General features: G+C 42.2%; 1 protein-coding gene across 1 annotated transcript in view; it reads left to right on the forward strand.

The window, feature by feature from the left end:
• Positions 1–27,188, forward strand: part of LOC308091891 (integrin alpha-11-like) — a 53,578-nt gene that overhangs the window by 6,104 nt on the left and 20,286 nt on the right. Inside the window, exons 2-11 of the mRNA XM_080437636.1 lie at positions 5,042–5,153; positions 11,161–11,270; positions 12,746–12,837; positions 13,506–13,620; positions 14,479–14,606; positions 16,201–16,349; positions 19,690–19,834; positions 20,447–20,612; positions 20,979–21,049; positions 26,826–26,970. Coding sequence (XP_080293762.1) covers positions 5,042–5,153; positions 11,161–11,270; positions 12,746–12,837; positions 13,506–13,620; positions 14,479–14,606; positions 16,201–16,349; positions 19,690–19,834; positions 20,447–20,612; positions 20,979–21,049; positions 26,826–26,970 — 1,233 coding nt within the window. The remainder of the gene's footprint in view (positions 1–5,041; positions 5,154–11,160; positions 11,271–12,745; positions 12,838–13,505; positions 13,621–14,478; positions 14,607–16,200; positions 16,350–19,689; positions 19,835–20,446; positions 20,613–20,978; positions 21,050–26,825; positions 26,971–27,188) is intronic.

Below are 27,188 nucleotides of genomic sequence, written 5' to 3' on the forward strand. Positions count from 1 at the left end.
AGGACATAGATAACATAAAATGCATGTCTACTTATATTTCAGGAAGTTCAAACTAAAGAGACCACTACCAGTGCTGCTGTCAAATGAAAAACAGATCCCAGAATGAACCTTTTTTTCCCCCAGAGGGGTTGTCTTTGTGTCTCTGGGGGGCTTAATTAAGTACAGGTGAACCCCTTCCTGATTGGCTGCCCCATCTCTCTTGACTGAGTCTCTCTGTCTCTCTTTTTCTCTCTCTCTCTCTCTCTCTCTCTCTCTCTCTCTGTCCGTCCGTCCGTCCGTCCGTCCGTCCGTCCGTCCGTCCGTCCGTCCGTCCGTCCGTCCGTCCGTCCGTCCGTCCGTCTGTCTGTTTGTCTGTCTGTTTGTCTGTCTGTCTGTCTGTCTGTTAACCACTTAAACCCTTAACGGGGTCCTCCAGAGGTCTGCACCCTCCTCTACACCAAATGTCTTTGTCACAACGCATTGAGAGATTTTAGATCTGCCTTTTTCGCTGAATGTACGCCTATTCTTCTCTGAATGTTCGTCTAGAGACATACCCAGAATATGCATGCATGTTAGGGTTCGTGTGGCAAAAGACACAGGTGCTTTGGGGATGTCTATTTTTCTGGGCTGTCACAAACATAATTATGACCAGAATCCTTTACTTATGCTTTCTCATTATCTTTATTGCCCTTTTTATCTCTATCCTTCTTTCCATTCATCTCTCTGTCTAACTGTCTATCCATGTATCTCTCTGTATCTGTCTGTCTCTCTGCTGGGAAACCATAGCTGTCTGTCTGGCAGAAAGCCTCTGGAAGTCAAGTCGACCTGTCTCTCTGTCGACTGCAGGAATCAACATCTGGAAAATAAGTTAATTATCCAAACGGAAGGTTAGAGGCAGGAGAGAGAGTGAGAGAGCATACCGTATCAGAAACTGGTCAAATATTACCTCTCCTCTCCTCTCCTCTCCTCTTCTCTCCTCTGCTCAGACAGAAACAAATTCCTGCCGTCTTTCAGTAAACAAACAGACTCTCGGACCTCCAACAGAAAAGAACCTCTCTCTTTGTCTCTGGTGTCTTGACATTTTGATGGATGTTCTTTTTCCTTTGTGGACACACAGTCCGACAGGCTGTTCGTTTCTCTGATGTAAAAGATGAAAAGATGAATGGATGGACAGACAGACAGACTTAGTGTCTAGGACACATCACACAAGCATGTTTTTGTTTTTATGGGGTTCAAAACTGTGTCCTTTTGTTATTGATTGATTGATTGAATACTTTATTAGAAGTTTACAGAAAAAAACACATGAAAGTACAGTTCAATACAAGGTCAGCTAACAGGAATAAAAAAAAACAAGAAAGCCATAGGCTTGTTTCCATTGGGGTCCTTTGTACTCAATTCATACTGACATTAAATGACAGACACATATACACTACTATGCAGAACATAATATAAGCAGTTTAAAAAATAAGAAAAACAAAATATGTACTGTAAACAGTTCGAGGGGGGGGGGGGCTCGGTTATGACTATACTGAAGGTACTGAAGGAAGGACACGTCTGCATGTCATGTCATCCCCTGAACCATGCAGAAGGCCAATAGCCAAGTCCTGATGTTGCTGTTGGGCACTGAGCCTTGGGCCTCAGTAGAAGATCTGAGGTCTACCAGATAGGTCTATAAGCCAGATAACTCGGCAGGAGCCCTGACGTGTGCCAGGATCTGTTCTCCTGGGGCCTCAGTAGGAGTCCTGTGGTGTGCCAGCGTGATAGTTTTATACAACTAGATTCTGACAAGTCCCTGAGAAGACGCGCTGTGATTGGCCAGTAGTCACTTTGAGTAGCAGTTGGGGCAAACGCTCGCCCCAAAACATGATTTACGATTCTGTGCCTATCGGTACATAACTCGGACGGCGCTGAGTCGGCTTAAGCGAACTTCGCAACATTCGGCAACGCAACTCGCTCCCTTTAGCTCGCTCGGTGGTGTGCCAGAGTCTATAAGCTAGGGGCCTCAGTAGGAGCCCTGTGGTGTGCCAGGGTCTATAAGCTACGGGCCTCAGTAGGAGCCCTGTGGTGTGCCAGGGTCTATAAGCTAGGGGCCTCAGTAGTAGCCCTGTGGTGTTCCAGCGTTTATAAGCCTTCTGGATTTACAGAGCTCACTTCTGGACAGCTTTTTTTCTGGATCCCTGATAGACTCTCTGCATCTGATTAAATATGATTACTTTAAAAGATGTTTTTTCTCTCTCTCTCTCTCTCTTTCTCTCCCTCCCTGACTCTATCTTCCTCTTGCTCTTTCCCTTTCATTCTGTCTTCTACCGCTTTCTTTCTGTTGCTCTGCCCCTTCCTTGGTTTAATAATTTTTATAATTTTTCCCTCTCTGTCCTTTTCTTGTCTCTTCTCCGTCTCTCTGACTATCTTTACAATAATAAAGAAAAAAATAAGAATTAATCAAGAAAAGATTCAAGAGGAGCGGACTGCCCACAAAACTGACTGTCTGGAGACACAAGGGTGTAGAGAGGACACAGGACACAGGGAGAGACAGGACCTGATCTGTACTGTACTGTCCTGTCCTGTCTAGGCCTGTCACAATTATTACATAATCGTTTAATCGCAATTATGTGAGATCATCGCAATTATTTTTGCATAATCGTCATAATCGTTTCCATGTTGAAAGATTGCAGAAATAGCAGATCTACAGCTTACAGATCAGCTATTTCTGCTATTTTTACATGTATACAATTTAGAATGATTAAATATGTAAATAATTTAAAATAAATACATTTAAATTTGTAAAGCCCTTCAGTAACAGCCCTAGTCCTGTCCTGACTCCTGTCCCGTCCCGTCCTGTTCCGTCCCATCAAGTCCTGATCTGTTCTGTTCTGTTCTGTTCTGTTCTGTTCTGTTCTGTTCTGTTCTGTTCTGTTCTGTTCTGTTCTGTTCTGTTCTGTTCTGTTCTGTTCTGTTCTGCGTAAAAAAAAAGAAGACATTTGTGAAGATTCTGTGTGAGTAATTATTTCCCATAGATCACCGTTTCCTGTTTCCTGTCAGGGAAAATGAAACAGGAAAAGAGACGTGATGTCATCATCTTGATATTCTGATGGTTTCCATTTCTATCAGACTCTTGGCACCAGTAGAAAGTCTCCCAGTCAGCCAATGACCTTCTATCTGATAATAATTATAACAGTTTAAACTGGGCCCAGATGACAGACAGGCAGACAACACTTAAAAATTGCCTCATTTCACTGGTTTTTCACTGGTGTTTTCTGTTATTGTGGGGAAAGCTTTCACTGAAAATAGCAGATCGACAAGCACACGACGCGATGCAGTCAAAGCTTTCCCCACGATATAGATGCTGGGGTTTAAGTGGTTAAGTCTGTTTGTTAACATGGAGAAAACAACACAATAACAGTGCATAAGACTTTATTGTAAACATACTGATTAACTAATGTGTTTACTCATGTGTTGTTGTCTATATTCAGGGTCTGTTATTCAGATGTATGTTGTTTACTTGTTTACAGATGCCATGCATGTTAGTATTACTTAGATAGATGTATATTATTTGCCTGTCCACAGATGAATATTACTTATATTATTGAGACAATATTGTATGTTATTTAGATAGATGCTAGTTTTGTTTTATACTTGTTATCCTAGTTACATTGTATCTTTTACAATTTTTTTTGCACTGTATTTTTAGTTCAACTGTTTACCCTGTTGTTTGTTGACTAGAGCTAATTCCAATTACTCCGATCTTGCACTTTTTAGGTAAATTCCTGATTTTTTCTAATTGTAATTCACAAGATACAAATCTTGTCTGTATCGTTGTGTTGTTGGGCCTTTATAAGATGATGTTGTACTTAGACTTGTTATTGTCTCCACCAGGCTGAAAGGCATGGCCGAGACTTTGTTTTGCACCCTGTCTGTTTGTCCATTTTTTGACAGTACTCCTACTGATTTTGGCCATTAAACATCACGCAAATCGGTACACAGTATCTCTATAGTCATTAAACGAAACAGGTCTTTCAGATTTATCATATTCCATCCTGATTGGCACACATTATCTCTAAAGTCAAGTGATCAAGACGGATCCGTCTGATTTTTCATATTCCATCCTGATTGGTGAATTCCGCACATTGCTGGCCCACAATAACCTACCTGACCTGGCGGAGACCTGTGCTCCGAGGAGCACTTTTTCTAGTTGTATACTGAATTAATGAGAATAACAGTGGTGGGAAACTACTATTGATGCCAATGAGTGAGCTACTTTACTTTACCTGGCATCCCAATTGTGGGTGTGTCATGATAGGCAAAAATGCATGTCATTTTCCAATAACTCACAAAATAGTGAATATAGCAGATCTACAAGGAACCATTTCAGCTGGTGCCATCCTTAAACTGTTGGTAGTGCGTAAACTCTGTCTTAAATTAGAAGTTATGATCAAACTAGGCTACATTTGAACTTTAAGCACAGCTGGTGCAAGTGCAACCTAGTGCTGAGGTGGGCCAGGGTTTACAGTATAAGCCTAGGGCGTCAGTAGGAGCCCATGAGCTGTGCCAGGGTCTAAATGTTCAATTATTTTTCCAAATCTACCAAAATACTGAATATAGCAGATCTAGAAGCTGTAGATCGGCTGTTTTCACTATTTGTCGTACAACAAAGTATTATAGGGCTTAGTTGGTTAAAGCTCTTAACTTTACCAGTATTCCTAAGCTAATGGTGCCGCCACATAGATGAAATGTGAACATGGATTTATGTCTCACAGAGAAATGTGGACACACTTTATTTGTCTCAATCCCAATGGCCAAAGATCTATCACTTCACCACTTGCTGTGTGTACAGCATGTGAGACCCCAATGCAAACAAGACCGCAAGGACTTTCTTGGACGGACCTTTTAGACAAAGTATTGTAAATGTAATTGTGCTGTTTACATTTTTTGCCTAATAAAATATTCAATCAATCAATCAATCAAAAAAGAGGATTGTATGATTCAAAGAGTGTCACTGTCATGTTGATCTGTGTGTGTTATCTGTGTGTATTGATCTTTGTGTGTTTGTCTGTGTGTGTCACAGGTCTTCATCTGTGTTTCAACTTTGACACCAAGAATCCCAAGCTAATTCTGGGCTCCAAGGATGCCCAGTTTGGTTACACAATCCAACAGCACCAAGTGGGAGGACGACAATGGTAACACACACGCACGCACACGCGCACACACACACACACACACACACACACACACACACACACACACACACACACACACACACACACACACACACACACACACACACACACACACACACACACACACTGTTTTGCCTGTGCACTGCAGAGAAAGATTAGCTGAGAATACAGTCTCAAGGCAAAAGTTGAGTGCATGTTTTAAATCCTCTGGTTGGAGTAAATGATTCCTTACAGACAGACATGGACACATTATGTTTTGTCCACTTTGTTGTTGTACAAGTTCTCCCTTCCTGTCCCATTCCGTCCTCCACTCCTTCCTCTCTTGTGTGTGTGGGAGAGGAGAGGAGACTGTGTAGCCAATCAGAAGGACACGACACATACAGACTTGATGGACGTTGTTGTCATGACAGTGATGGCTGTAAGAGCAACTTCACTCACTAGCAAGGTATATGAAAATAAGTCAGGAAAGAAAGACATTTCAGCAACACTTGCAGTACTATAGACTTCTTTTTTTTTACCAGTGGCCTTAATCAGGGTAATCAAGAAAAGACAAATTGTTATCAGAATATGATTAAAGGCAGCAGCCGGTCAGACATCTACACATGGAAACTTATACCGTTGGCTAGATGAAAATCTGTTTTTCCACAGCAACCGTGAAAGACTTAATTCTCTCTTTGATCTGGAGAAGAATATGTGTTGGTAACCATTCCATTGAGCAAATGTCCCAGTGCTTGATTTCTGTAACCTTTAGTTTCAGTGTGTGTTGACCTAAACACACTCACGAGTGCATGGATAAGTGTTGTTGTTGAAGAGAAACAGTGATGTGGGAAGAAAGCACGAATGGAATTGAACTGGGAATTGAATGAGCGGCTGTGTGTTCTGCATGAGCGCTGTGCAGTACATGCAGCTAGAACACATGTGCTTCAAGCTGCTTCTGATTGGTCAAACTGTGCTGTACAGACCTCCTCTATAATTACTGTACATGTCTGCTGCCTGTATCCACTGTAAACACTTCATCCCTCCTCTTAAACTCCCCATTCAAACAACACATCACTTCTGCTAGGTGTGAGGATGTCTTTACCAGATGAGCGCTGGTTCTCAATGTGGAGTATATGGGGACCACCATTAAGGGGCTTCCAGGGGTCCCCAGATGCCCATGATTGATAGTTAGGAACCAAATGGACCCTACATGTGTTTAACTCTGGTCCCGGGGATGAACATCGTATTAAATGAGGGTCCGTGGCCTAATGCATATCAAACTGGGGGTCCTTGAAATAAAAAAGGGTGAGAAACACTGCTGTAGAGAGAGGGTGGATGGTACACAACACAAGCTAGGAGTCCCATTCAAATCCACAGTATGAATAGTTCTGTGTCTTGTCTGAAACACTAGGGTTTCTCTCAGAGGTGTCTTCTTTTTGTTCTCCCCAATTCAGTCGTTATGCCAATTAATTCCTTCCCACACACATTTGTGTGTTGTCACTGCTGTTGTATCCTACTGCCTCACCTGTCAGTGAGGAGCCCCCACCAGGATGACGCAGAGCCTCCGTCTTACTCCTCCCGCCCAACACTCCCCGCTGACAGGTGCCGCCCCAGCCTGTATAGGAGTACGTGCAGTGACAAATATCACCCTCCCCGCAACACAGGTTTTTTTTATAGACGCTCGACAATGCACTGAGGTGGATTCGAACCCCCAGCCTCCATGGTGGTGGGCCGGTACTATTACCACTGCGCCACCCGAGCGCCTTCTCAGATGTGAGTCTTAGCGGTTTGGCTGCTGTCGTATACTGAAGGACTTTAAATCAACACCAACCACCTACTAGTGGCTACTGGAACATTTGGGTTACGGACGGTTGATAGGCTAGTTTGTCCTACCACTTTGACTGGTAACCAAACATCATTTACAGGTCTTCGTCTAATTTACAGTACAAATCCACCAGCCACATGGACAATAAATCACACATAATTTGGTGTTTTTCCGTTCTCAAATTCTAGTTTAGCTGGTTATTAAAGTTTCTGGTGAAGTTTGTGGAGCTGCTGGTTATCATAGATGCCAGCAGACAACGACACATCCTTGTCTCCTGCCCTGGGAAAGAGACAGCGAAAGAACTGGAGGAGACTTTATTGCTGTTGTCTTCTCGAAGGTGTTCCAGTGAGTCATGGCGAGATGATGGAAGACCTCAGGACAGCTGTCCTCTGGTGACCCGACACTTGGCGCGGTTGACAGAGGTTCCATTACCACACGACCGTGGGATGTGGAGCATTAACACAGCTTGACTGTATTAATCTCCTCTGTCCACTAAATTACAGTTTGATAATCTGTGTCTGATGTATATCTGATGCTCCTCAGGGTTTGTGAGGGACTCCCTGTCAGCTCTGTACAGCTACGCCAGTAATGGAATCTACGGTTCTATAAACTGTACGATGCACTCACGCACGCACGCACGCACGCACACACACACACACACACACACACACACACACACACACACACACACACACACACACACACACACACACACACACACACACACACACACGTACAGTACATACACATTGTTATGATACTATACATTTTACGCTTGCTTCTTGGCTGCAGTGGGTCTCTGGTGGAACATCCCATCCCTCAACTTCATGTCTGTGTGGCTGGTTTCCATGGTGATAACTTCTGAGAAGACACCGAAATCATTTGATAAGTAGAGAGCACGGTAATGCCAGGGTGGAGGGTTTCATTCCTCGTAAATATAGGCATTGACACGGCCAGGGCCATGATCTCATGTTGTGTGATTTCACCCCGCCTCGCCTGGTTGCTCCCATGGGACTTTAAAGACAGATAAATGATAGCAGATATACGGCCAGTCGGTCACTAGTCATATGTGGTAAAATATATGAGCTCTCTGTCATTCTCTCTCCTCAGTAAAACTCTGTGGTTGTGGACGCCAGGTGAGATTTCCCAACATTCCTTTCCCCCCTTTTTTTACTCTCATCTCTCAGCCGTGATGGGGTGTTTGGGCTCTTCCAGGATTGCCTAATACATTGGCCTTTGAAGTAGCAGGTAAATAAGTGGAAAATATGTCGTTTTGTCTGGCGACCTGTTCTGCTGCATCCTCAGGCTCACTGATGATCTGGAAACTATGTGATGTGGTCTGTTCTGCTGCTGCCTCCCTCTGAGAGGAGGAGGGGAAGCAGAGCAAACAAAGCGTGCGGCGCTCCAGGTTCGAGCGTGTTTTCCTCTGTTGTTGTTGTCGTCTGGTGGGGTTGATCATTCCAGGGATGTGTGACGACCAGTATTTACCGAAATCATTCCCATGTTGATTTGATGTGTTTTTTGCTGTCAGCAGATGTTGGAAGATTCTGTCAGATAGCAGGAAGAACTATTCTTCGCTGTTGTAATAGGTAAAATATATATTACATTTTGGGATTAGATATCTATTTTTAGAATTTTGCCATCATGGCCCACCTCCTTGACCAGCATCATGGTCTCAGTGTTGGTGGCTGGGAGTTTAAATGATGTAGAAATCTATTGGTGTTGACCTTTAAACTCCTTTACTGTTGGCTGCTTGTCTGGGTCAGAGCCTCTGCTCAGTGAGCAGAAGATGTAAGATTACGTGACAAAGCCAGTGACTGTTGTGGTGGTATGTGGATAGGGGTCAAGGGTCAAAGTAATTGACCTGTGTTGACCCCAGTCAAAGATGAGGTCAGGCTGTATGCGGTAGGTTCCTGTAGGTCTGTGGAGGCTTGTTTATTTTATCAGGTGTGTGTGCGTGTGTGTGTGTGTGTGTGTGTGTGTGTGTGTGTGTGTGTGTGTGTGTGTGTGTGTGTGTGTGTGTGTGTGTGTGTGTGTGTGTGTGTGTGTGTGTGTGTGTGTGTGTGTGTGTGTGTGTGTGTGTGTGTGTGTGTGTTGGGATGATGTGGTTGTGTTTTTGTCTGCTCCAGCCTTTGACTTCTGTACGTCTGTGTAAACTGCTACTGTATATGTCTGCACTACAAAGTCTTTACATTCCACTGTACATACCCAGCATGCCTTGTGGTTCAGAGCTCTTGTCATCTGGGACACGTTAACACATTAGCACCATCCACCAAACCTCCAAACCTCACATTCCATCACTCAATGGACACACAACCAAACATCAGCCCCTCTAATTCCTCTAAACCCAAAGTCTCTCACAGACAGGCGCTGCTACTGACTGGACCAGGTCCAAATACAATCTTTAGTTCCGAAGAAATCTCTCCTATAGAGACACAACATTGTCTGTACTATAGATAGAGACAATGTTTGCCCTACAGAAAGAAAAGAAAACAGAACTGTCTGTCCTACAGACAGTACAGAGACAAGCATCACTCATTTTAGAAAGACAGACAGACAGGCAGGCAGGCAGGCAGGCAGGCAGACAGGCAGGCAGACAGACAGGCAGGCAGACAGACAGACAGACAGAAACAGATTGACAGACAGGATGACCGAACGACCAACCAACCGATGGATTTTACCATCGATAAGTGTTAACTCATTCAAATAGGGAAAGCATCTGTGTAATTTTAGCACAGTTCCCTGGCACCAAACATGTTCAGATGGGGGTCCAGGTCCACGGCCAAATGCATATCATTTTGGGGATCCTTGGCACTAAAAAGTTTGAGAACTACTACTGATTTAGAAGGCATTTTGTAGAATTGGCCTCAGGTAATGGGTTAAGTTGCCACTCTCATCCAGAGAGAATTCTAATGCATTATTATTATCACGTTACTAGTAACATGGTTGAAATTCTTAATTTAGCAGGCCCATCAATGCAGGGGCCACAGGCTTAGCTCTTATTTATTCAGCGGTCTAATTGCTGCTAGATAGAAGCCAGTGGTGTCAGACCGGGAAGTGGATCACCGGAGGACAGGGGTCAGTCAGACACCCAGAATGTGTTCTGTGGCCTGTGGTTTGTCTGTTTGTTTGATGTGGCTGTGAAAAGCATCAGTTGATGAAGGGGTTTTGGTGTGTCCTCTGTGACTCAGCCGAGTTCCCAAAACAGCAGAACGGCTCTCCAGACCACATAACCTGCTGTTTACTCTGCTCTACACTAATACCGGACAGGAGATGTCCCGAGTCTGCTGATCGCTTCAGCAGCTAGGACTGTAAATGGGCCACAGCAACAGCATCATCACTCTGTCAGGATAGAGGGATGGATGGATATATCGACCCTTTATGGGTGTAGAGCACGGTAAAATCCTCAGTGTAAATTTCACTATGAGAGTGAAGAAAAATAACCAGATGAGTCTATTTGGCTAAATTTGTACACTCTCAGAGGTACAAATGGATACCATAACACAGGATTGTACTGTGCTCTCCTTGCCTTGTCTGGGTTTTTTGTTTTTATACTGTATACTTTATTGGCACCACGGGAGACCACGTATATCAACAAAACAAGGTACTCTTTAATGACTCATATAGTCATCAAATGGCGGCTAGACAAGTTTATTATAGATGTTAATAACATTGAAAAATACCGTTTTTTATAGGTGATGTCTCTCATCTGGGAGGTTCTTGAAACACATTGAGGAACCTTTGATACAGCAGCTTCATATTTATTCATAGATTTTTCTCTGACATCTTTATCTTTTATATTTCTCAGATTCAGTTAGAAAAGGCAGCTGAGTTTAATGTGTTTTGATGTCACACTGTATCTCTCTCTCTACCTGTGTCTCTCCATCTGTCTCTCTACCTCTGTCTCTCTTTGCATCTGTCTATATCTGTCTCGTTGTCAATCTTTTCTCTCCAGCTCTTGTCTCTCTGTCTATCTACATTTGTCTCTGTCTATGTCTCTCTACCGTTGTCTCTCTGTTTCTGTCTGTCTTTCTCTCCATCTGCCTTTCTATCTCTGTTTCTCTGTCTATCTGTCTTCCAACTTCTGTCTCTATCATTCTACCTCTGTCTCTGTCCATCGATCTGTAAACCTCTGTCTCTCTACCTCTGTCTCTCCGGTCTCTGTCTCTGTGTCTCAGCTTGTGTTGTCTGTGTCCTCCACAGGCTTCTGGTCGGAGCTCCGTTTGAGACCAGCGGGAAACACGAGACAGGAGATGTCTACCGCTGTCCACTGGACACCAGCAGCACTGGCAACTGTTCCAGACTTCACCTGGGTACAACACACACACACACACACACACACACACACACACACACACACACACACACACACACACACACACACACACACACACACACACACACACACACACACACACACACTTACACACACACACACACACACACACACACACACACACACACACACACACACACACACACACACACACACACACACACACACACACACAAACAAACACATGCGCGCGCACACACACACACACACACACACACACACACACACACACACACACACACACACACACACACACACACACCCACGCACGCACGCACGCACTCACGCACGCCGCACGCACCACACACACACACACACACACACACACACACACACACACACACACACACACACACACACACACACACACACACACACACACACACACACACACACACCCACACACACACACACCCCCCCCCCCACACACACACACACACACACACACACACACACACACACACACACACACACACACACACACTCATGTAACGTAACACCGGACTGCTCGACCCAAACCCAGAGCCATTTAGAACCACATGAGAGACAGTTACAATGTGGTGTTGCAGTTTGTCCACATTTGTCTACTTACAGTATGGTTTGTGGTTGGTTCCTTGTTCCACACGTATTTCTCGGCTCTGGTCCTGCATGCAGACTACTGCTGGTTTTCTATTATTTCAGTTATTTCATTTCATTTCAAATACCGTTCTTCTGGCACAACTATTTGTCAACCACTAGGCATCCTACCAGATACTACCAGAGTCAACATTTCTCAATGAAAGAGCAGGGAGATCTATAGCCTGGAATCCAGACTGATTTGTTGAACGAGAGCCTCCGTCTGGATTCCAGGCTATAAGGGAGACCACCTCCAGCCACTGCAGTGCAGATGTGTTAGTTATATTTCTGTTATACCCTACCATACAGATTGTCTAAGATAATGTCTTAGTCATTAAATTAAGTTATGGATTGCAGCTTTAACCACTTGGTTTTCTGTCATGGTTGTTATCTGTGTGTGGCGCATAGTGCAGTGGTTCTCATCCTTTTCTTGGATCAGGGGCCCAGAAAATCTGGAAAGCATTCGCAGACCACCCATCCGCCACCCATCATGGCCAGATGGGTGGGCCGCATGCATTTTCAGAGCATGTTTATTTTAAAGGTCAAACAATCGATTGTGTTCCACCTTGGATCAATGGAACTAAAATTGTATATTTTAAGTTCTTATTTACTGGTATCACTTTTTAATATTAATGTTATATTCTCATTCAAATCTTAGTGTTTTGCCTATTATTTGGAGGCCCACTTACAATAACCTTGCGGTATTGTAAGGTTGAGAACCAGGTTGAGAACCAGTGGTCTAGTGCAGTGGTTTTCAAAAGGCCTGAAAAGGTTGAGAATCACTGGTCTATAGTGTGACTTTTGAAGTAGTTTTGGATGTGATTTGACTCCGTCCAGGGAAGATATCCTTGGACAATGTGTCTGAAAGAAAGGACAAGATGAGGCTGGGGATGACTCTGTCCTCCAACCCTAAAGACAGCAGCTTCGTGGTGAGTTCAGTGCTTTTCTTTTCAACCCTTCTGTGCCCAATGCAGACCAATGGGCAAGTCAAAACCTCCAGGCACACCTGTATTCATAGTGAAAATAGCCGATCTACAAGCTCAGAAGATGTCGCGATGCGATGCGTTGTGAGTTTGTAGATCAGCTATTTTAGCTGAACAGAAAAAGAGGGAAGATATGGAAATGAGTGTACTGATATGGCAAATTAAAAATAATTAATAATAATTAACTTTTTGTATAGTTTTATATACAGTTCACTAGGGGTGTGGGAAAAAATATTTTTTTAATAGTATTTTTTTATAATAATTTTTTGGAAAAGTGGCAAGTTCTGGGCTGAATCGGGGGAAAAAATCTATTTTGAATTGTAAAAAAAACTTTTAATCGAGAATCGTTTGTTTTGAAAAAAAAACTGAAAAAATTGGAATCGTGACCTCAAGAATCGGAATCGAATCATGAGATAGCAGACGATTCACCGCCCTATACTATTTATTGCAATAATGATGTGTGGTTTTCACAAAATCCCAAGGCACACCAGGACTTTTCTCACGGCACACCAATGTTTTGGGAGCCACTGTAAAGTGTAAACTACAACATAGATATGTATTATTGTTTTTATTCATCAGTCAACACTCAGCTGTTTTCAACTTTCTGTCTCCAGACGTGCGGTCCGCTGTGGTCTCATGAGTGTGGCAGTTCCTACTACAGCACGGGCATCTGTTCCAGGGTCAGCAGGAACTTCAAGTTCTCCCGGACCATCGCCCCCGCCCTGCAGAGTAATAATGACCCCATGTCCACCTTACTAACCCTAACTAACCCCCACCCTGCAGAGTAATGACCCCATGTCACACCTGACCTAACCATGTCTCTCAAGCCAGACTGTCGACTCACACAATTTTCAATACAGTCTGTGCCAGTAGAAAAGTGGATGTCCCGTCACCCCCCCCCCCCCGCTTCAGTTTTGTCGCCCAAATTGGTCCTAATGCAAAAAATAATCAAAACCTATATAGCTTGCTGCTTATCAGAAATGGACATTCCAAAATAAAAAATTTAAGATATTCTAAAATATATTTTCGGTGAACGTAAATGACGAGCAGATGACAGCTTTCAGGGGGTGTAGTTCCAGACTCTATATCGCATTCGGAGATTGTGGAATAGTTGTCTGGGTACGTGAGACTAACCCTCCTAACCCCCGCCCTACAGAGTAAATGACCCCATGTCCCCGCTGACCTCTATGACCCCCTCACTGACCCCTTATGTCACATGTTTCAATATATACGAAAAATTACCAAAAGGCCAAAAAGCATCAAAATAAAATGGGTTTCTGTGGTCCAAACTATTTTTTGGTCCGTGTATTTTTAAATGCACCCGTGAAATACAGTTAAAATCTAGTATATTTTCTTTTGGCGTGTGACCAGTCTCTGTGATCTTCTTTACCCTTCAGCCCTGTTATTAAACACAAGGGGTTTCTCATAAAGTTTCACACACACTAGTAAAACTCAGAGCATATGACAGAATCCTCAGTGTTAACTTTACTCTGAGAGAGTGTTACAAATATTTGTAACTGAGTAACAAATGGATACATTACTGTGTACTGGTTATTTTAGTGTGCTATGTTGTTCCGTTGTGTGCAGGATGTGAGACATTCATGGACATTGTCATTGTTCTGGATGGTTCCAACTCCATCTACCCCTGGTACGAGGTCCAACACTTCCTCATCAACATTCTGAACAAGTTCTACATTGGACCTGGACAGACTCAGGTGCGTTCACACATAACACCATAAAAACACTTGCCCACCACCACCTCCCACAGAGGCCTGGGCTCTATTCCTGGCAGTGGACACAACAAACACAATTATCAGTGTTCACGGGTGGGAAGCCAGCAGGTTACGGAGTGGCTAGGTTTTTGGTTAGATGCCTGGAATAAAGTATGTAGTTAACACAGGCTTAATAGATTTTAATGTTTTGTTCTACTACATAAAATAGGTCAGCAATTACCACACTCATTAGTTTTGCAGCTTTTACGTCTCTTAAAAAAAGCCAGTTGCGGGGTGACCCGATAGTGGTTAGGGCACATACCACATGGGCTCTAATGCATTACATTTGTATACTATTACTCTCTGAGTTCAAATAAAGCTGCAAACAATGAAACAACAATAAAACATTATTTCAACCTTTTGTTCTTGTCTGGAAAATAAAGACAAAGTAAAAAAGAAAAAAAAACATTATTTCAACCAATCTGTATGATATGAGAGTATGTTAACATTATAAAACGAACTAGCACATTTCACTGTGTAGGCCTACTGGCTATTAGTGGTATGTTGTCACATCTGCAGTGGTCTAAATTCCATTTAGACCCTGTAGTCCATGAGCCAGAGCCCCAAAATTGAGCAAAGATTATCGAAAGAGTGGGCAAAACCATACCTATATTAAATTGTTCATAGGGTCAATATAAGTAAATCAATATATGATAACCTTTCCACAGGAGCAGCCTTTTCACATTTATCACACATTTTGTTATTTTCCCCATACGTACATGACAGGTGAAAAAAATGACATTTTAAAAATAGTTATCATAAGGAAATTTCCCCAGTTGATTACTTACATGAAGACAATGATTTATCGTATTACAAGTTTTCTGAAATTGTATATTTAAATATGCAAATTAGGCATTTAGTCCATGAGCCAGAGCCCCAAAATTCAGCCAGATATTGAATATTCCCTCGTTAAAAACCTTTGACTCCAACATCTTAACAAAATGAAATAAGAATGTTGACTCTGGCTTTGTCCAATGTTCCAATGTTGATTCTGGAAAGTTATGCAAATTCTGGCATATTTTCCTAAAGCCTAATTTGCATATTTAACCCTTTAAGACCTGAGGCGATTCTTTAAAAAAAATCAAAATCTTAAAAAAAATCAAAATCCTAACAGTTTTTTGAAAAAAATAAAAAATATTTTTTTTTTCACGATTTTTCAAAAATAGCAGATCTACAAGCTCATAGCGCGGCACTCGGTGCCGCGCTATGAGCTTGTATATCTGCTATTTTTGAATAGCCTAAAGAAATCTAAAAGTGACACAGATGCGTTCCAGGTCTCAATGGGTTAAATATACAATTTCAGAAAACTTGTAATACGATAAATCATTGTCTTCGTGTAAGTAATCAACTGGGGAAATCAAGTAGTCAAGTAGTACTGCCCGAAGCTCATAAGAGCAATATCTCCCCCTGGCCAAGCAGGGATTCCTTCTTATGAGGAGGGGTAGAAGTCTGGTCTCTCCCGCAGGAGACCTGGGTTTGAATCTTACGGGTTGCAGCTTTAACACTGAAGATCTGACTGTGTTGTTGTTGTTGCTAGGTGGGGGTGGTGCAGTACGGCTCCAGGGTGGTGCATGAGTTCAACCTGAAGGATTACCAGACCGTAGAGGACGTGGTGGATGCAGCGCGCAACATCCACCAGAGAGGTGGAGAGGAGACCCGCACCGCGCTGGGCATCAATGTGGCTCGGTACAACAACATCTATTAAATCTGTTTATTGATCACAGATAATAATGTTTTTTCTTTGAATTATTTAGAAAGGTACTATGGACACTGGATGTCATGGAACACGTACAGGTCCCTGGAATTGAATTGGGCCATTGCAGTTACATTGAAGACTGTACAATCTTTGTTTATGGCATTATACTTATCACACCTGACCCAAAAAGGTATTATAAGTCATTCCTCATATTGGAGTTCAATACTTTAATATGTAAGAGTTAATCAGTGATGAACCGTGCAATTATAATAAAAAAGATAAGTCTAATAGCCTCCACGTCATGCATTACTTCTTCATAACCATGTGGTGCTCAGTAGATGATCTCGCTTATACGCCATGTTGCAATGATTAAAAAGTTGTATTTATTCCTATTCTGAGACAATGCACTCTTTAAATAGATACTCTATTGGGACTATGGGCTCTATTCAGGGTGAAATTTGAACAAACCACTAATTACGGATTTCGGACTAGGCAAGAGGCGTTTCCCCGCAAAATTCGGTATTCTGTGGCACCCCTCTCACCCGCCAAACACCTGAGCTACCCCTTACATTATGCATAGGTGTGGTTTGGGCGTTACAATGATAAAACCAATCACCGTGCCAGAAGCCATTGCCTTTAAGAGAAGACTGCGCTATCCGTCATCCCCGATCCAATATATGCTCTAGCCTATCTCCCTGTCTGCAGTCTCTGCACTGTTGCCTGGTCTGATTATTATAAGCCGCATTGGGCTTGTTTTCCTTCTTTTTCTTTTTTTCTATCCAAATACTAATATTAATATATAATATATTAATTTGTAGCCTATTGTGTTCACAATAAGCTTGTCATATTAGTTAGATCCGGAATAGTATATGAAAGCCATTTAAAATATTTATACTATTGGTACACACCGGCTGCTCCCAAATAATTAATTACATCATGTTGCGACAACGCTCCTACGTGGTACACAGACAAACAGTAGCACATGGGTATAATAAATTGGACAGTTTTAGGAAATGTCTATAGCCTATGTACTCACGTTGGCTGTATTGTTCTATTTCCACCATTCTAATGGATTCCAGGGGTGTGTAAACATCTCTGTAGTAGCTCCATAGTTTCCTCTGAAGTGACGCAGTTAAAGTTAACTTACATCCATATTGTCCCCGTTATCTTTCATCATCCACCTTTGTTCAGTAATCCCGAACAGAGCTAAACTTTAAGTTTACATCAATCAAAGCCTCTCAAACCCAGACACATTGCTGCGATGCGTATGTGCGTCGCCTACCTACCCAAAATAACAGACATACAAGCTATCAACGGCGCTGCGTCATGTCTGTCGACAGCTTACAGATCTGTTATTTTGGACAGCATGCAATGAGGCGCGCGCGCCACGGAGAAGCCAAACCAAAAACATTACATTACGTGGTCAACAACATACTAGACATGTAACTTGCTTGGAGCTTTTAATGCAGTGGTTCTCAACCTGTGGGACGAGACCACAATGGAGCACCCAACGCCTGGCGAGCTTGTAGATCTGCTATTTTCACAATATTTATCTGTGGAACCGATTCAAACAAAATGGGGGGGTCCCCAGTTCAAATATGGTTATTTTGGGGGGTCATGAACGTAGCGTTTACGCGGGGAATATAATAATAATATAGGCTAATATATATAATATAGGCTATAATATAATATTCACCCGCAGCATGGGTTTAACGAGACAGCAGCCAAAATGAAAATCACACTAGATGATCCTATCATCTTATAAAAAATGTAAGTGCTTAAGATTTTAGTCCAAACCCAACGGGACCCGACCCGGCCCGTCGGCACCGGCTGAGCCGGGTCTACGTTTTTTTTACATCCAAATAAATTCACATATTAATTAATTTGTAGCGTAGGCTATTGTGTTCACAATAAGCAACTTGTCATATTAGTCAGATCCCCAAGAGTATATGAAAGCCATTTAAAATAGTTATATATTCTTACACAGCTGATGCCAAATAATTAATCAACAGGGCAGCGCAACGCAAAAGTAAAATCAAGTCATGACGCAGCTGCAGATCGAGCACCCTTTAAAGTTTAAACCATAACATGACATCTTCAGACTATTGAGCTTTCTTCATGTCTTTTTCACCTCAAAGTAAATGTTGGATTATTTCTTCAAATGAGAGCACAGCGGGCAGTAGCCTAGAAGGTAACATTGGATGTGATTTCTCCATCACAAAAATGATTACGGTTATTCTATGAAACATATATTTCATAGAATAACCATAATCATTTTTAAAATGGTTATGGGGCAGTGTATATATTTATATAGCCCTATTTGCTCCAAGCTGTTTTTTAAATAAAATATAGACTGCTGGAAGAATTAACGAATTACCAAGATTTAATGAGAAATAAGGCTTCTTTAGAAAAATGACTGACGGGCTGGGCTGGGCCTAATTTGTCAATTATTAGTCGAGCCGGGCTGAAATATTTAGGGGATATGAAAGCTCTAGTTAGTAGTTTGAAATGCTCATGTGGCTAGTTGCTTCTTTTTGTTTTCATAGACCTGCGGTTGCTTATTTCTTGCCAAGGCTGGCAACACGGCTCATGGTCCAACGCACAAAGCCATTGTAGAGTCTGTGTGCACTTGGCAGGTGATTTTAGAAACCGGCGGGTGGTATTAGATTCCACTATCCCCCCCCGAAACCCGTACCCATGTGTGTCTGTAGAATTGCAATGTGGGGGATATAGCAACAACACGCCCACGGGCACACCTCCACGCGCAAATAACGGCGTCGGCATAATGGTGACGGGTAGAGCAGGTGCTAGAATAACCTATTGGGGCGGCGCAGCTCCATTATCAGTATTTAACAGGTTAAGGGTAGCGTTGCGGCTGGGAAAACTGGCACAGAATAGAGCCGATATGTGCATCATACCTTACTACTCCAGCAAGTTGGAGAAGCTCTGTAGAAACAACCTACTTGTAGTAGAAACAAGTACCAGCTGAGTACAACAATACTCAGTCAAATGGTACTGTATTACCGTAACAGCTATTTAGGATAACATTAACAAATGTCTCTGCAGTCCGCATTGTGCATGATTTTTTGATAACTTGCATGCTGTTTGTTCCCACATCCCTAATGTGGTTGCTAAATTTTCACAGTGAAAACATTCAGTGAAAATAGCCGATCTACAAACTCACAACGGTGAACAGATTTGGTGTAGAGGGAAAAAAGCTTCATATATTAGATCTTTTATTTTTGTTTCGTCTCGTCTCATCTTATCTTACCTCATCTCACCTCCTCTCACCTCACTTCACCTCATCTCCTCTCCTCTCTCCCTGCTCAGTGAGGAGGCGTTTGAGCGCGGGGGCCGTCGAGGCGCGAAAAAAGTAATGATCGTGATCACAGATGGAGAGTCACATGACAGCCAGGATCTGGTGCAGGCTGTGGGCGACAGCGAGAAAGACAACATCACCATGTACGCCATCGCTGTGAGTCTAAACGTCTACACATCCATAACCACACATCCAGACCCACAGAAAACAACCAGACATCCAGACCCACAGAAAACAACCTCCCATCCAGACAAGCATCATGATTTATTGAGAACGGCATTTCACTCGCATGCATGCTGAGTGTGTATTATGGATGTGACAATAAAAACTGATTCTGGTTCTGACCCACAAACAACAACCATATCGTTGCTGTCGGGCAGAAATCTCTTATCTCCTTATTTTAAGTTTGTGTGTTTTTTCAAGAATTAACGCCCTACTTGATCATACTACGGCGTCACACAAAAGCATCAAAAGTAGCAGATCTACAAGCTCAAAACGCGGCGCGAAGCGACGTGTTTTGAGCTTTTTGCTATTTTTGAATTTGAATCCTGAAAAGTAACAGTTTTTGACATCGGTTTCCACCCGACAGAGACGATATTCAAAACCAGTCTAATCACCAAATCTAGTTACAGATCAGATTTGTACACCATCATCATTGAATTGTGTTGTCTCCAAGTGGTGTTGTGTTGTTGGTGGCGTTGTTGACTTTGTGTTGTAGTTTGTCTCTAGGTGTTGTTGACTTGTGTTGCTGTGTTGTCACTACTGTAGGTGTTGGGTTACTATAATCGCCGTGGGATCAACCCAGAGGCCTTCCTGAAGGAGATTAAATTCATCGCTAGCGACCCTGACGAGGACCATTTCTTCAACGTGACGGACGAGTCGGCTCTGAAAGATATCGTAGACGCTTTGGGAGAGAGGATCTTCAGTCTGGAAGGTTCTAACATAACTTCTGACCTCTTAGGGTTAGGGTTTGCATAATTAAGATGAACTCACATGTGCTTCATAAAATACAAATAATAAATGTATATACAAACACATACAGTATACACACTACAGTAATCCCTCTCCTTGAATAAAATATATGCATTCTCTACTATATAAATAAATATGTATACACACTACAGTAATCCTATGCCCCCACAACATAACATCCATCCAAACATTCACACACATATACACATACAAAAAGTCATGTTATCTGTTAATAAGTTTGTTATTATATCAGTTAATAAGTCAGTCAATAATACTGACACACATACATCCATTATGTGTGACTGACAATAGTGTTTATTGGTTAAAGGAACAAAGAGTCAAGGTCAAGGATTTAACCTCCAGATGGCTCAGGCTGGCTTCTCCTCTCATATCGTCCAGGTGAGACCTTTAATACATCTTTTAATTCACTTATAAAGTTGATAGATTTTAATCAAATAATCATCTCGCCACAATGTGAATCACCAGGGCCAGTTATTCAGCGATACTGCTGGGAATATACAGTTTTAACAACCGTGACTTGGGTTTTTTAGAATCAAAACAGTTACGTTCCATTATTACACACGACTCTTGTATGTAACAACATAGTACATAACTATGGAGTGTGTAAGTATGTGATATCAGTGGTATGAAGCCATGTGTGGATGAGTGAAGGGGGTGGTCAAATGTAAATGTAAAAATGAGTAAATGTCAGGATGATGATCATGACAACAGGCCCAGAGGAAGAGAGGGAGGGGGAAGTCTACTACTACTGCTGCTACTACTACTAATAATAATAATAATAATAAATTTTATTTATAACACACTTTATATTTGACACAAATCTCAAAGTGCTACATGGCATAAAAAGTCAAGAAAACATGATTGTTTATTTGTTATTTTGTGTTGTTCTGTGTCAGCCCTTTGGGCTGTTGTATTGTAAAAACAAAAGAGTCAAAAATCCAATAAAATACTAATCAATTTTTTTTTAATGATAACGATGGTAATGGTAAAATAAATGGTAAAAAGTGTACTACTACTACCACTACCACTTCTGCTACCACTATCACTACCACTATTATGAATACTACTACCACTAGCATGGTGCATTATCTGGGCGCAAAATAAGGTACACGACGCAAAGGGGTTGTATTTAGTGTTATGACCTGGCTGTTTGGCCACAACAAATCAGAGACACTCAAAGGTTGAAGTCTAATAACAAATGCTGGTATTAACTCAAATTAAACCAAACCAAACCAAATTAATGGATAGACCCAAATATAAACATATTATGGAGAGTGAAAGTCAGTGTCGTCAGTGGTGTGAAATATGTGTACAAGTGGTGAAGTGTAGCCATACAGCAAACCAAACATGCCTGTGAGAAGAAGCAGAGAGAGATTAGAGTGCAGCAGCAAGTCTTGTAGAGCTGGGGTATCCCAGGTTCATCAGGTGTTCCAGGTTATTATTATGTTAGAACAAGCCACCTGCAAAGGAACCAGGGAGACACAGCAACCCCAGATGACAGTATAGGGGTCATCAGATTAGTCTCTTAATTAATCTTGGCAGTGTTTTGTCTGTAACATGAATTAAACCAATCAGTATCATGGCCCATTGTCTTTAAGAGCACAGGTGCGCCTGTACCTTGCACATTGCTTTTTAAATGATGGATTCGGCAAGTTGGAGGAGAAGCCTAAAATGTTTTCTTCTGAGAAAAGGGGTCTGCTCTTGCTGTGCATGTGTGTCCGCGTCTTCTGGCATCACCAGAATGGCTGAAAGCGATGTAATGAGGAGACCTGCGATATCTTGACATATCAACTTAAAGCAGCTCTAGTTTGGGGTATCAGTGACCACTTTGGACACAAATAACATGGCAGCCAACGTCTTTGACTTCTTTACCCAAGAGTCTCTGCAAGCATGTCCGGCGAGGACGCGCTGTGATTGGTTAGTCTTCGCTTTGACTGGCAGTTCTGCCTTGGTGCCTTGGCAAATGCCAGGATGAAACTCATTGTCCCCCCTGAGTCTATACATTTATGCAAGGGTGATTTTTATCATTTGTAACTTTATAATTTTGTGGGACATAATATGCTCTATAGTTGTTAAAAAGGAAAAAAAGAAATGTTCAATGTTTTAGTTCTTCATTTAAGCGACCTATAAAAGCATGTCAGGAGAGCCAGCTCTCCCGAAATGGATAGGCTACTGATGACTTGTTTCTGCTGTACCTTGGGAGAAAGAAAAAGAAAACCAGAAGTGTATAGCTCCAGGAAATTCTTCCAAGATGAGACTTCCTTGAGTATATTTTCTCTCTCTCCCTCTTTCTCTCTCCTCGCCGCTTACCTCCGTGGTGCTTAAAGACACTAGATATTTTATTGTTTTTCATTTTAACATCAATGATGAGTCTCTCAACATTTCCGTCAGCATGTTGAACATGAGTGATGTGTTGAACGTAATCTCTCAAGAACAGATTCTGCACTGCGTTGGAATCTGTCGGTGAGGTTCGTCATAACATGTGCGCATGGGCGTGCCTTCAGATCAGGAAGCGGGCCGCGCTTTACCCAATCAAATGTAGTGGGCGGGATTCACGTGTCCGTCGATCTTTCCCCCCTCGAAATAAACCGAAACTAATTTAACAATAGCGTCCGCGGAGCAGACAAAACCACGGAAAGATATTCACATTTTAACTTACTCTTTCATCATAGAAACAAGTGGACTTATAACCAAAACGATCCATGTTCTCTGGGAGAAGTGGTGTTAGTGTTCCGTGTAGAAATATTGTTAGTGGGAATGAAAACATAGTCGCACCAACCGGAAGTGATGCGCTGAAGGCATACACAAAACACCGGTTTCCTTGCGCTCTGGCTCTACGTTTTCGTCCTCCCAGAGCCAACAGACATAGAACAAACAGCAGAGGGCGCTGTTTTTCATTTTCAGTTGGCGATGGGTTCCCAGATTGTGTTGAACGTGATGCCCTGTAAATTCGGACGGATTTACTGTAGGTTGCAAGCAGAGTGTACTGTACACGCATTGTGAACATGCCTACGTAGACACATCTTACTATCTGAATAATGTGCCCTGCTGTGCTTGGACAAGCACAATTGCTTCCTGCTCCCTCTAATTAGATAGCAATACACCAACAATGCACTTGACTCATTTTAAAACCAATGGGCGTGCAGATGGGAGCAAATACATTGCTACTTACACAATGTGGGGGGCGTGAAAAACTGACAACTGCGTTGGTTGAAATGTCTGGTGGTGGAAGTAAAGTAAAGTAGCAATACCACAATATAAATATACTCTGTTACAAGTCAAAGTTAGAAAGTTTGAAATAGGGCTTAAGAGTGGTTAATGTGTGTTTTGTAACAATAACTAGTAACTAAAGATGTCAAATACGTTTAATGGAGTAAAAAGGTGACTGATTCTAACAAACAGCATGAATGGAGTGTGAATGGAGGAGACTGGAGGCTGGAGTGGAACAGATTCTTGAAATATTATTTCTATTCATCAGGAAAAAACAGATTCATACCTGACATGATCACAGTGTTCCAGGAATGTTAGAGTGAGCGAGGTTGTGTGTGTGTGTGTGTGTGTGTGTGTGTGTGTGTGTGTGTGTGTGTGTGTGTGTGTGTGTGTGTGTGTGTGTGTGTGTGTGTGTGTGTGTGTGTGTGTGTGTGTGCAGTGTGTGTGTGTGTGTGTGTGTGTGTGTGTGTGTGTGTGTGTGTGTGTGTGTGTGTGTGTGTGTGTGTGTGTGTGTGTGTGTGTGTGTGTGTTGGGAGAGTAACTGGAGAAGGAGAGAACGACGGCGTTGTGGAAAGTATTTTTTTCTAACAGAGAGCAGATGGTTCAGCAGAGAAATTCACTGCCAATTGAACTCACCAGTGATGGAAGAGGTACTCACATTTTACTTAAGTAAAAGTACCAATACACTGCAATGTAGATATACTCCGTTACAAGTAGAAGTCCTGTATTCAAAATGTACTTGAGTAAAAGTACAATAGTATCGGCATCAAAAGTACCAAAAGTAAAAGTATTAATTGTGCAGGATGTCCCATTTCACAAGTTCAAGTTTTAAAATAGCCGATCTACAAGCTCACAATGCCTCACATCGCGACGCAATGTGAACTTCTAGATCTGCTATTTTCAAATGGCCGAAATATACAGTAGGCTATATACGGCTGAAGTGGTCAGTGTTTTTTTAATAATAATCAAAATCTACAAAGTAACTAGTAACTAAAGTTTTCAAATAATTGTAGTGGAGTAAAAGTACAATATTTTCCTCTGAGATGTAGTGGGGTAGAAGTAAAAGTATCGAAAATTGTAAATACTGATGTAAGTAAAAAAAATACCTCAAAATTGTAGTACAATACTACAGTACATGTACTTAGTTACTTTACACCACTGGAACTCATACACATTTATATGGACACGCGCGCACACACACACACACACACACACACACACACACACACACACACACACACACACACACACACACACACACACACACACACACACACACACACACACACACACACACACACACACACAGAGTATTATTGACTATTATTCCAGGTATACAGTATTAGCAGCTCCTGTTGTCTGTTGGCTGATGTGACTTAATGTCTCTCTCTCTCTGCATACCTCACCTCTGTCACAGCCTCACTATTACAAAAACAGACTACACATATTTATTACTCAGTACCTCAGAAGTACACATAAATCCTTCCTCAGAACTATTATGTAACTAAGGACTTATATGTCTTTACAGATTTTGTTATTTTATTTTTTGGGGGAGAAACAAATAACTTTGGTAATATTCACTGTTTAATGGCCCAGAAAGTGATGTATTGTTTTTTACTAGCTGTTGGCTTCTTCTCTTATTATGGCTCTTGAATGAAATGAAAAGATTGAAAGAATAAAAGATTATGAAAGCTCAACATCTAAACTCTTGAGTGTTAATTAATCAATTGTTAATATGTTAAGCGCTGGAGTTAAATAAACACTCGGGATTTTCTGAGCCCCTAACCCTGGCAGTGACAGCACCATGCTCTGGGTGGCTTCGTATGAAAAAGATGTGTTGTGAAAAGAAAGTTGTAAAATAGGGTGAATATTCCCACTGTTGCCAGTGTCCTGGACATCAGTCCAAACTGAAGTGCAAGGCTTTATTTTTCCCCAAATGCTAGATTTAATTGCAGATTTAATTCCCAGGCAGTGTGCTGTGCTGGACGGGACAGCCGTCCATGTGTCCCCCAGCCGGAGAGCTTGGCTGGGGCCAGAGAAACGTTGCAGCTCCACACAGACTGCTGGAACTACATTTGCCAAGGATTGGGTCAGCACCTTCAACTGAGAGAGACTCTGGAGTCAGGCTTTAATCACCTCCGTCTTTAGATGATAAAGTTGTTGTGGCTACGTCAGCCTCAGCTGGCCTCGTGTGTTGCAAAGTCTGAAATGGTATAACGCTTAGAGGGAGACAGTGTAGGAGAGACAGACAGAAGGAAAGCTGAGAGGGAGACAGTGTAGGAGAGACAGACAGAAGGAAAGCTGAGAGGGAGACAGTGTAGGAGAGACAGACAGAAGGAAAGCTGACAGGGAGACAGTGTAGGAGAGACATAGCAGAGAGGGATACACAGGAGAGAAAGTTCTGGTGGTATCTAATCCTAGACCAGCTTAACCTCGGTCCCAGCCTCACTCATCTGCGAAGAGAAGAGCCTGGTCACGACCTAAAGCAGCGAGTGTCTAGAAAGTCCTGAGTGGACAGGATTTCCGTCGTACGCGTTTCCCCCGTAAACGATATTTTTTTTACCAATCACAACACTTGTTTCATTCACGGAGAATGTTAACAGATTTGTAAAGCATCAACGTCATTTCCTTGGGCGGTACTTCCGCCAAATTCAACCATTTCCGGTTGTCAACTTCCTAGACAACCAACATCCCAGGTCTTGCCCAGGGTGAGACCAGCTGGGTCTTGAGATGGAGGTCTTAAGCACTCAGCTGTGGACTTTGACAATGTGCAATTTTGAATCAATCTTTCAGTCCTCTGTCCAGTGTAATAAAGCAAAATATCTTCAAAATAAAAGCTTCTACTAGTTTCTGTTTTGGTGCTGGAGTTGCATTGTATGCACTACGTTTGCTTTTTTTTTAAATGAAGAGAATTATTGCTGTTATTATTATTGTTTTTGTTTAGGACGGGGTCCTGGTTGGGGCAGTCGGTGCGTACGATTGGACCGGAGCCGTTTTAAAGGACACCAAACTGGGGAAGGTGGTCCCACCTAGGTCCTCATATCAAGCAGAATTCCCAGAGGAACTGAAGAACCACGGAGCTTATCTTGGTGAGTGGGGGGGGGTGTTCAGGTCTACAAGCTCACAACACCTGCAACGCTTGTAGATCGGCTATTTTTTTTTAAATCCAGTTTTTATAGTAAATGGTCTTTTTTTTCCTTCCTTTCTTTCTTTTTTTTTGGTCTTAAAAAGGTCTTAAAGGTCCTTAAATTGCGACATCACTGTCATCTAGGGATCTCCCAAAAATCATGTGGGACAACCCCCCTGT

The sequence above is a fragment of the Gymnoscopelus braueri genome (assembly GCF_963280865.1).
Source record: "Gymnoscopelus braueri genome assembly, chromosome: 9".
Classification (NCBI taxonomy): Eukaryota; Metazoa; Chordata; class Actinopteri; order Myctophiformes; family Myctophidae; genus Gymnoscopelus; species Gymnoscopelus braueri.